Source organism: Hippopotamus amphibius, chromosome 12 (genome assembly GCF_030028045.1).
Source record: "Hippopotamus amphibius kiboko isolate mHipAmp2 chromosome 12, mHipAmp2.hap2, whole genome shotgun sequence".
NCBI classification, from domain to species: Eukaryota; Metazoa; Chordata; class Mammalia; order Artiodactyla; family Hippopotamidae; genus Hippopotamus; species Hippopotamus amphibius.
Genome location: NC_080197.1, coordinates 98,113,305 through 98,125,556, shown reverse-complemented (window position 1 = coordinate 98,125,556; position 12,252 = coordinate 98,113,305). Strand labels below are relative to the sequence as shown.

Genomic DNA, 12,252 nt, shown 5'->3' with positions numbered 1-12,252 from the left:
TTCTAGCAAACAGATGTGTAAGTTGACAGAATCTTGAGAATTTTTGCCTTATTTGGAGAAAAGTGGACCAAATGTATAGCCTTTTTTTCTGTTACAGGAGGATGAAAATTTCAATGGCTACAATTGTAAGATAAACGCAAAAGGGGAGGAGAATAAAAACTACTGACACTCTGATAGAAGCATGGTCTCCAGGGCTCCATTATGAAGAACAATGCCAATGCTAGATTTCCTTCAAAACAATGCTGATAACATCACTTCCTTTTTTAAAACGTCTTGACTCACCAATGTTTAGCTAACTCCATACTTTGTAATTTAATACCTTTATGTTCTGGTCTCTCTTTCTCACTATAAATTTTTATCTTCCCACTCTCCTAAATAAGCAGTATGTTTTGCCTCTTAAATTTCAAGTAATTTCCAGAAAACAGTTAATTCTTTCCAATAGTTCTTTTTAGATATTCTCATTCATCCTTCTCTAATAACACTTACCAAATTCTTTAATTTTTTGTAAACTTACGACTTATAAGTGAACTCTAAACTTATCAATTACAATTTATACACATTTCTATCATATTATACCATAGATTCCTTGAAATTAGGGCATATGCCTTTCATATGTTTACCCTCACATGTCAGTTCAGCAGTCGAAATATAGTAGACACTCAATACATTTTTATTAAGTGAAATATATTTTTCCTTGAAATATATTTTGTTTTTTAAAGCCTCACAATCTTTTTGATGGTGTCCTTGAAGGCTTGCTTCACTTGCTGATTTCTTAGAGTGTAAATGAAGGGGTTTAACAGGGGAGTAATTGAAGTAATGAGCACAGCTATTCCTTTGTTGAAAGCACCTTCTTCTTTTGCAGAAGGGTTAATGTACATAAACATGCAGCTGCCATAAGAGAGGGAGATGACAACCATGTGGGAGGAACAGGTGGAAAAGGCCTTCGTCCTTTGCTGGGCAGAGGGGATCCTCAGAATGGTCCTGATAATACATGTATAAGAAAGTGTCACCAGCACCAGAGTAACCACCAGAGTCACAATTGCCAAGAAGATGACCATCAGTTCTAAGAGGCTTGTGTCTGAGCAGGCAAGCTCCAGGAGGGGCCCATAGTCACAGTAATAGTGATTCAGAACATTGGAGGCACAGAAATCCACCCGGCTCATCAAGATGATTGGGGGAAAGATCGCTAGGAATCCCCCCAGCCAGGAGCAGAACACGAGTTGTGTGCAGACCCTGGTGCTCATGATGGTCAGGTAGTGCAGGGGTCTGCAGATGGCCACGTAGCGGTCATAGGACATAGAAGCCAGGAGGTAAAACTCTGTTGCCCCGAGAAATATAGCAAAAAAATACTGAGTCAAGCAGCCAGCAAAGCTGATGACTTTATTTCCTGTTGTCATACTGGTCAGAAATCTGGGAATAAAAATGGACGTGAAGGAAATTTCTAAGAAGGAGAAATTCCGGAGGAAGAAATACATGGGGGTCTTGAGGTGGGGGTCTACCAGAGTGAGTATGATGATGGCCAGATTTCCTAGGACACTTAGCATGTAGGCGAGGAGCAGAAAGATGGATATCACCACCTGGACCTCAGGTTGATTTGTGAGGCCCAAGAGAATAAACTCAGTGAATGTGGTTCGGTTTTTCATTGCTGACCTTCAGTAGATCTAAAAAGAAAGGTGAGAATGGTGAAAACCAAAGCTTCTTGGGGTAGGAGAGATAAGGCTGACTGTAATCAACAGAATCAGGTCACATATAACTCTCCATCCAACTGGCCCAAACCAGTGTCCATTGGACTAGACTTGGCTCCATGGAAACCCCCTGTTGCTCATGCACGTGAGCTGATTCCTAAAGTCTTTGTAATTCCTCAAGTTGATCTATTCCTGAACACAGAACAGAACTATTACAGAATAGTTACTCATTTTTCCCAGAAGAATAAATTTTTGAACCCATCTTTTTCTTACAAAATATTTATGAAATCTCCACATTGAAGTCACTTTTCTCTGACTCTGTTCATCTCTCATACTTCTGTGCACGTGGTACAAATCTCTCTATCTGATTCTATTTTCTGTGTTTCCCTTTCCCCTCCTTGTGCTTTCCCCCTCTTCTCTCCTTCTTCCCTGCTCCCTGCACTATTTGATGTTTCAATGGATAAGTGCCATAGATCCTTATCTCCATTACTGTACAAATCTCTGACTTCCTTGTTTCAGCAACCAATAGAAATTTCCCCAAGCAGATAATTCTGAAGATATTGATGCATAATTAATTTTTCTACACCCCCACTTCTTTTGTAGGATGACTTTGTAATACTCTAGGACTTTAATATCTTTAGTTCAATAGTCTCTCATTTTATTTTGACTACATGGGCAAGTCTAAGGCATTAATAAATCATATTAATTAGCTTTTACTTATGTTTCTCTGCCATTTTCAGTCTCCTACACACTGATTTGGTATATATCTCTGAGAACAGAGATCCTGAGAGGTCCACAGACAGCATCTCAGAGTAGAGTCTTTTGTGCTCAAAGTCTCAAAGAGTCCTCAGTGGCAAACCAGGAATGATAATTTATCATGGCTCAAATTTTCTTGGTATACAGAAACCAGGAAGAGGGACATTCATGTTTCTGACAATGAGTCCTTTATAGATAAATTGGTAATCCCCAAGGAAGGAAACTATAGTGGTGATATCCTGTGTGCATCTTTAGATTTTTCTGATTAAGAAGCAAAGACAATGTAAAAGGCCCCTCTAATTCACACGCACGTGAGTAAGAAAAATCATATCCTCACAATCGCTCTTGTCAGTCTTCCCCTTATTCCATATAGCTTTTGGAGGCATCGACCTGTATCCCCCTTCAGGCCTGCCTTCCTTGTTTGTACTAACCTGTGGTCTTTGGCAAGTTTTGCATTTTCATCCAGATTTTCACGGTTGATTGATTTAATGATCCATATTTACAGGATGATAACAGCACTTGCTTTAGAAACATACAATATCCACACGCTCAGAGATATGATTGACTGCAGTGGGCTGTTTACTTCCGTTTCCTTTGTTGTTCCTAAGAGGAAAGTCAAAGGTGAGATGGCCACGTGAGTCTTTGAGTAGGATAAAATTTAGCATGTTTTTTATTGGCTTCCTATCCACATTTGATTCTTCTCTTAATGGAAGTACCCAAGTTTTTGTAGCTTAGCTAGGAAGGAAGTGTATTACCTTCCATTCTTTGAATCCAAACCAGAATCAAATCACAGTTCCTGAGAGTCAGAGTCCTTTGCATGTATAATAAAAAAGAAAAACAAATAAATGAGCAAATAACCCCCCTCCCCTGGCAATAAGAGAATTAGAAGAGAGGACTTTAATAGACTGAAAAACCCTTAATATTTCTGTTCTAAGAGATTATTGCAAAGTCCTTAGAAGGCAGGATGTGGGTGGGCTTCTTTGCAGTTTCTATGTTAGCCAGAGTGACATAGGTTTTATTTGTTTTTTCTAGACCAGGCACATGGGGATCAATTTCCTAAAGAAGCTAAAGATGCCCAGTGGACCCAAGTTCAAAAGGTGCAAATAAACCTCAATTGTTGACAGCGTGGAGAACAAGTTGTAAAATGTGGCTGAGGAGAGCAGCTCCTGAGAGACCATGAGAAGGGTTCCATGAAAGAATCTGCCACAGCCATGAGGTTTGTGTTGTTGAGATCAATGCATTGAGAACCCTGGGGATTGGTATGTCTGCCCTAGTCACTGTTCCTAATATTTCTCCCTTGAATAAACTAGTTGGTCAGTGCTCAAACCTGATATAAATGAATGTCACCTTACAGTGGGTTACCACAACCTTAATGCCACGGTATCCTCCATTAAGATCTGCATACTTAATATTACTGAAAGTAATGCTCCATTCAATCAGCAACGGGAAAATATTTTGCTATTATAGATTTGGCTAATACATTCTGTTCTACGTATAGGTCTACAGGCTCTCAGAAGCAATATGCTTTCACTCTCCATGGGATATTTCAACAGCCCTGCCAATGCACATAACTTTGCAGGCATGTTCTTAACTACATTATTCCAGGAACACAGCTGTGACATTATACTGATAATATCCTTGGGCAAGGAAATTCAAACAATACACTTACATGGGATATACAAAACTTGTCATAGAGCTTTCCGATCAGTGTTAGGCCACTGCATCCTATAGGATTCAAGCCCCTGCTACTTCACTAAAATTTCTGAAAGTTACTCATCAGCCCAGGGATGACTCATATCTGATATAGTAAGGAAGAAATTCTTCACTTTCATCAGCACTTACGTGTTTCATTGGGCCTCAGAGGCAACATGTTCCTCATTCATAAATTTTCTTTAAGTCCATTATGCTGCTTCTCACAAGTGGACTCACTTTGTTTTGTTTTTCCTTTTAAAAAATTAATTAATTTTGTGATTAGTATAATTGAATACATTACATTAATATGAGTCCATATTTATATATGTTACAAAATGATCACCACAATAAGTCTAGTTAATATCCGTCACCATACATAGTTACAGAATTTTTTTTCTTGTGATAAGAACTTGTAAGATCCATTCTGCTAGCAACTTTCAAATATGCAATATAGTACTATTAACTATAGTCACCACTCTGTACATTACATCCCTGTAACTTGTTTATTTTGTAATTGGAAGTTTGTATGTTTTGACTCTCTTCACCCATTTCTCCCACCCCTAACCCACACCTTTGGCAACCACCAGCCTCTTCTCTGTATCTATGAATTTAGTTTTTATTTTAATTAATGAATTAATTAAAATTTTATTGGAGTATAGTTGATTTATAATGTGTTAGTTTCTGTTGTACAGCAAAGTGAATCAGTTATACATAAACATATATCCACCCTTTTTTAGATTCTTTTCCCGTATAGGTCATTACCGAGTATTAAGTAGATTTTGCTGTACTATGCAGTGGGTCTTCATTAGTTATCTATTTTATAAATAGTAGTGTGTATATGTCAATCCCAATCTCCCAATTTATCCCTCCCCCTTCTTACCCCCTGGTAACCATAAGTTTGTTTTCTATATCTGTGACTTTATTTCTGTTCTGTAAATTAGTTCATTTGTACTTTGTTTTAGCTTCCACGTTAGTGATATCATATGATATTTGTCTTTCTTTGTCTGACTTACTTCATTTAGTATGATAATCTCTAGGTCCATTCATGTTGCTGCAAATTACATTATTTCATTCTTTTTTATGGCTGTAATATTCCATTGTGTATATGTACCACGTCTTTATTCATTCCTCTGTTAGTCGACATGTAGGTTGCTTCCATGTCTTGGCTATTGTAAATAGTCTACAATGAACACATATAAGTGAGATCAACCAGTATTTGTCTTTCTCTGGCTGATTTGTTTCACCTAGCATAATGCCCTTAAGGTCTATCCATGTTGTTGCTAATGGCAAGATTTCCTTCTTTTTTATGGCTGAATAATTATATATATATATCACATTTTCTTTATCCATTCAACGGTCAGTAAATACTTAGATTGTTTCCATATCTTGGCTATTGTAAATAATGCTGCAATGAACGTGGCGTGAGATATCTTTTTCAGTTAGTATTTTCATTTTCTTCAGATAAATACCAAGCAGTGGAACAGCTGGACCGTATGATAGTTTTCTTTCTAATTTTTTTAGGAAACTCTATACTATTTTTCATAGTGGCTGCACCTAAATTGGCTCACTTTGAATGGGCCCCCCAACAACAAAAGGCTCTAAATTGCAATAAAACAGGCACTTCTATTAGTGTTAGTCTACCCTCCCATCCCCCTGGCCGCAACAGAGACTCCTTCACTGTGGAGGCTTCAACATTCTTATCTCATTCCTTCTGGAGCCAATGAATCAGCCACGGTTTATGGGCTTCTGGTGCAAAAAACGACCTTCGTTGGCTGCACCTTACACCCCATTAGGATGGCAACTGTTGGCTGTATAGTGGGCCCTTCTGGGAATAAATGCTTTCACAAATCCTGAGCCTGTGACTCTCTGCACCCAGTTGCCCATTATGTCTTGGGGCCTTAAGGCAGAGCCCCACAAACTTGGCACGGCTACAGAGGCTTCATTATTAAAATGAAAATGCTACTTATAGAGCCAAATCTGGGCCCTCTGGCATATCCCACTTACAGAGAAAATGGTTTCCATGTCCTCCGTCCTTTGCTCAATGCAGTGGTGTCTGAAGAGGTCACCCCTCTCCCATATCCCTCGGGCACCTGGAGACCCCCTTGGGATCAACTGAGTGATCAGGAAGTGGAATTTGTGTACTTTATTGATTCAGCACTGACACCACACAGGATGGAGCCCACTGAAAATTAGCTGCACTCTTTTCCCTAACTGGGATGTCTCTAATCAAAGGTGAGACCTAGGGCTCCGCACGGTCACGTTAATACCGGAGGGTGTCCTGGCCAACAATTGGCCCCTTTACATTTTTGCAGACTCTTGGGTCATCGCCAAAGGTATGGTCATGTGGTCTGGCTAATGGCAGCAACAACAATTCCTTATCCAGGCTGTTTCACACTCTCTTTGGGGTAAAGAACTCTGGGAATTTCTTGCCTCACAGATACCAAAATACAAACCAAGGTCACATGTGTTCTCCACATACTAAAATTCAATTTCCAGAGCCTCATTACAATGCACAGGCTGATAAATTAGCTCAGATCTGATGCCACTAACCCTTTCCTGGTGGGCCCGTGAAGTGCCAGGCCACAGTGTGGCCTCTGCCGTAAAGGCCTGAGAAGAATGAAAGGGACTTGCCCTTTCCTGTTGGACTGTAGGATAATACAGTGACTAACCAACGCACCTTACGTGGGAAAAAGTGCCCCTGCCGCTAACACGCAGGAAGATCCGCTCCCCAGGCGATGTCCCTCAGCCAATGGCAAATAGATTTTATGGGGCTACCAACTCCCTCTGCAAGGGTTAGTTACTATTCTCGGACCATGGTAGACACGTATATGGAAATATTACTGCCCTGTCCTTCCAGACATGCCACAAAACAAGACCTCAGTGAGACACTTCTTATTCTTTTATTAAAATGAACAAAAGCTCTAGTTGGCAGCTTGTCAAGATACTATGCTAGAAAACCATGAATTAATTAATGATACCAAGAGTGCCTGTCCTAGAGCAATGTTGCCAAACACAATTCTTGGCTCTACTGAGGATAAGAGTGGTCTCTCTGATATTCAGCACAAGTTAAGCATGTTTCCCAAGTTGTTATCCTGAATGTTGACACCATTTAGGTTTTCAGAGTCCAGGTTGATGGTGGCCGTGGTCCTTGAGATTCAGCTTCTGCCCCTGCTGCAGCACGGCTGACCATCCTTCCGTACGTTGCCTCTTGGGCCAACTTGCTGCTGCTGCCGCCTCTCAAGCTCTGTGTACTGCTGTTCACTATTCTTCAGCTCTCAGTTCTCTAAAACCTCATGACAGGCCAGTATTCCTGCTTCTAATACTAGATGCTGGTGATCACACACTGGTGACCCTTCACTGATTTGCTGCCTCGTGGGGGTGTGCGGCTCCTGTCTTCAATATCCTGCAGGGGGTGTGACATCCAGCTCCCTAAGATTAGTGCCCTCTCTGCTGTGATCCTGGGGAGTAGGGTTCTGGCCTTTGGGGAACCCCAAACTTCTGCAATAGCAGCCGTCTATAACAGCTCTGGTGGAAAGAAGTTCTAATGTTTTTAAGAAATAAATTCTCCCCAATTTGATCTATAGATTTAAAGCAACGCAGTAAAACTTCTAGTAGGATTTTTTTTGGAGATAATGATAAGTTGATTCTAAAATGTACATACGTGGAAAGGCAAAGGAACTTGGATAGTGTAAATAATTTTGAAGAGAATAACAAAACTGTAGTGTTCGCACTATCTAATTTCCAGTCTGTGATGCAAAATAGATTTTTTTTTTGGTGTGTACATGTGATCAGCTGGTTCTGCACTGCTATTCAGTGGGCTGTGATCATACACCGAGTTTTCAACAGTAGTCATGTCAATCTTCCAAAGCATAGCTCTTCTTGCTTTTTATATTGGATGATCCAATTGCTGAGTAATTTGCCATAGTGCATGCTGCGTGACTTGAAGATCCTGAAGATCTCATATCGGGTACTGCCAGGCAGACAAACTCTGAGATAAGGGTTATCACTAAAGTTTGCAAGACACTTAGTTGTCATAATCCTAGATTTCCAAATCTGGGCTATAAAAGCATGTCTTTGGATAATTTATTTGGATATACCTTAGATAACTACGTATTTAAAAATGTGTACAGCAGGATGTGTTTACAATGGTACATACGCTGTGTTGACTGAAGGAAATCTAAGGTTGTTTTGCTTCTGTAGTTGAGATAGTTTGTCCTTATGTCTAAGTAAAACACAGTGGAGGAACTCCATGAAGCTCTAGATTCCTTATTGGCCAGACATTTCACTGCCATTGGCACTGTGATTGGAGCTGAGCCTATCGAGGTTCAGATTGATCTGTTTAAACTAAACCTCTTTCCAAATTTTGATAACCCATTCAAAAACCAGAAGCCAAAGAAGTTTTAAGGCCAGCTGTGGAAGATATAATGAAAAGAAATCGCATTATGTACCTCCCTGGCAACATTCTTGTTCTCCCAAGTAAACATAATACCAAGTAAACGTTGATACTTCAATGGAGGAAATAACTCAACAAATCCAAAACACAGGATTAACCAGTGAAGAAGGGGCAGATATGGGACTAATTATTTGAACACTGGTCTGTTTGTTTTCATCTCCATCTCTCTAGCTTGTCCTATAAAAATTGTTCAACTACAGGGACTTCCCTGGTGGCGCAGTGGTTAAGAATCCGTCTGCCAATGCAGGAGACACGGGTTCAACTAAGCCCATGTGCCACAACTACTGAGCCCGAGTTCTGGAACTACTGAAGCCTGCATGCCTAGAGCCCGTGCTCCACAACAAGAGAAGCCACCACAGTGAGAAGCCAGCGCACCGCAATGAAGAGTAGCCCCCCACTCGCTACAACTAGAGAAAGCCCGTGCAGAGCAAAGAAGACCCAACACAGCCAAAAATAAATAAATAAAATAAATAAATAAATCTTAAAAAAAAATTGTTCAACTACATAAAACAAACGTGTTTGCCTGTGGATCAAAATGACTGGAGGATGCTTGCAGCAATCAACAGAAGATTCCAGGTGTAATATGTACACATTTTACATGTACACTCTAGGAGTCTGCTTACTTTGGGGGGACCAGACATTGACTCGTTTGCCACAATCCAGTCTTAATGAGTTTATGGGAACAATTATAAAAGATTTCCAAAATTTCACATTACCCACTCTCCCAGTTGATGATGTATCCTGGGTAACTGGATCAATTATTGGTGGGTACCACTCATTTCCTCTTAAGGCACTTATCTGGACAATAATACCTACTGTATTTGTAGCATCTAAAATAATCTTTGAGAATAATCTTTATCTGTGTGTCCCAGGAATTGTTTCTACATAATGGAACATCTTACTGTTTAATTTTATGATACACAAATGTATTTTGAGTCTTAGTTTTTGATTTATCATCTTTTTGTAATGTTCTCTCATTGTTGTAATCCTTGTTGAGGGGTTGTATCCTGTCATGCTTTTTGAAAAATTACATCTCATTTTACATTTTTTAATCCATTAACCAACAGTAACTATAGGATAGCCATTGAACATGTATAGAAGGCCACTTGCATCGATGGAGTAGGAGGATGGAAGCCTGAAGAGGGAGGTCTTTAGGATGAAAGATAACTCAATAGAATAATTAACAGACTTAAACATTTGAGAATAAGATATGGCAAATAGCACCAAATAAAAAGGTAATGAGATGCTGCTAGAGAATCAAAAGGCTGTTGAAGAAAATAATATAATTGTATTGTACCACCTGTCTTTATAGTGAACAGGGAACATTATTGATATAAACATATTGTAAATATTGTTTAAAAATTATCTAATGTTAGCAATATTAGGGATATGGGGAAGTAGGAGATGAGAATTTTATAAAACCTGAAACCCTATCTTTTACAACAGGAAATATGTCTAAAGTCAATAGATAGTTCTCTGAACTCATTATTTAAAGCATAAACAAGACCAACATAAGAAAAAGCTATCTCAGATATGTTCTGGGCATAGGGAGGCATTGGTGCCTTTTGATTTTTTAAGCATGTGCACTTATTACTTTGAATATATATATATAATTGATTATACTCATCTAAGATATAATTATCTGTCAGGTCTAAGAAAGGTCTAAGGAAAGGCATATTCAAAGACTGCCCGGGGCTAATCTCTTTAAAATGTTCAAAGTCTCCCATCTGGGAGTTTAAAACACAATTGAGGAAACTCTTTAGGAATAATCATTAGACATTAATTCTAGGGAAAACATCAACAGCATGCATTGTGGATTACTATTAGGGAAAGTGGCACATGAAACACTTCCACTTGCTGGGTGAAAGGTTGAAATTTCATACATACCTACAGCTTCAAGATTATTTTGTTCTCATTATTTCCTGCAATTTCCACCTTACATGTCTAAAACTTTCATTCCTTCTTAAATTAGGTATGACAATATTTTCCTTCTCCACATGACCTCTAGTTGTCTGTTATTACTAGATTTGAAATGATTTTGAACTTCTCTTATAAAACTTTGAAAGAATAGTGAAGATTTATAGACACGATACTGACAATTCGACTGCTTTGCTTCCAGTTATGACAATTCTTAGGCCTGTAATTCTTGACTTCTAGGGGAGGTTTTACTTTTTGTATCATATCTCTTTATTTCCTCCCTCCCTCCTTTCCTCTCCCCCAACCCCTCTCCTTCCCCTTCCTTCTCCTACTCCATCTATCTGATGGCTACTATTGGCAGAATTTATTTCAGAATATCCTTGATTAGAAACTACTCCTAGGACTTCTCTGGTGGCACAGTGGTTAAGAATCCACCTGCCAATGCAGGGGACATGGGTTCGATCCCTGGGCTGGGAAGATCCCACATGCCATGGAGCAACTAAGGCCATGCGCCACAAGTACTGAGCCCACGTGCCGCAACTACTGAAGCCTGAATGCCTAGAGCCCTGCTCCACAACAAGAAAAGCCACCACAATGAGAAGCCCATGCACCAAAATGAAGAGTAGCCCTTGCTCGCTGCAACTAGAGAAGGCCTGTGTGCAGCAACAAAGACTCAATGCAGCCAAAAATAAAATAAATAAATAATAAAATAAATCTTCACACACACACACACACACACACACACACACACACAAAGAAAGAAACTACTTTCAAGGAGGTTTCCTAAGGCTGTGCTCTTCAGTCACTCTGAGATAAAGGCCAAACCTTTCTTTCCAAACCTCACTTTGTTTCTTGCACTGCTTGCCTGAATTTACTTTTAAACTAATCTTATTCACGTTTTACATGTCCTAAAGCTAAGTCTATTGGTACACTGATAAATAAATACTTCTCATACTTTTATTTTTTAATCTGTGTTTCAAAACAAACTTGATTAAATATAACATTATTTTTTTTTGAATTTTAAAAGTTTATTATGATTATTATTATTATTTCACTATTACTTCTATCATAACAATATCCTAATGAGATAGGACAGAAGGTTATTTCCTACATAAAGTAAAGATTCCTTAACTCTTATAACCTGTGATTATTAAGCTTACAAATACTTTCCTCTTGAATCCTTCATTTTGATTTATGGCTTTATCAACCATGCAGCTTTCCAAGTTGGAAAACTTTCTCACCTCCATCATCTATCCACTAAATTGTTTGAATTAGGACGTAATTGTGTCCTTTCTCTTTATCCTCATGGACCACGATGGGACATTTACCATCACTGGCTTGAATACTATTCTTGATTAATCGCTTATCACCCACCTTGTATATAGGAGTTGATCTAGTCTCTGTTTTACTATATTCCTCAAAAAGCAAAATTGATAATATCACTTTTCTTTCTTAGTTTCTCTTGTTTCAATAATGCCCGGTTTACTTCTAAATGTGCAATAAATATCTTCATTATTGGGCTCCTACCATTCACTCTAAATTATTGTACCCCTACTGTTCCTGTTATAAACTGTTTTTGCCTCTCAAACTTCTCAAAAGTGAAATGCCATGACATCAAGAGCAAAATTATTTGTTTCAAATCTTTTTTTTATGGCATCTCATTCATCCCTTTGTAATAACTTTTAATGTTTGATTATAATTTATTCATTTTTATATCTCTCTACGATACTAGACTGGAGGTTCTTAGCA

General features: G+C 38.8%; 1 protein-coding gene across 1 annotated transcript; it reads right to left on the bottom strand.

Annotated features, from left to right (window-relative positions):
• Positions 1–713: 713 nt before the first annotated feature.
• Positions 714–1,643, bottom strand: LOC130833631 (olfactory receptor 6C4). The gene has a single exon (XM_057703424.1). The coding sequence runs from the start codon at positions 1,641–1,643 to the stop codon at positions 714–716; it is 930 nt and encodes a 309-aa protein (XP_057559407.1).
• Between the last annotated feature and the right edge of the window lie 10,609 nt (positions 1,644–12,252).

Bases quoted from the DNA above. Each gene is read 5' to 3' on its own strand.
- LOC130833631 (XM_057703424.1), bottom strand. From the start codon at position 1,643: ATGAAAAACCGAACCACATTCACTGAGTTTATTCTCTTGGGCCTCACA.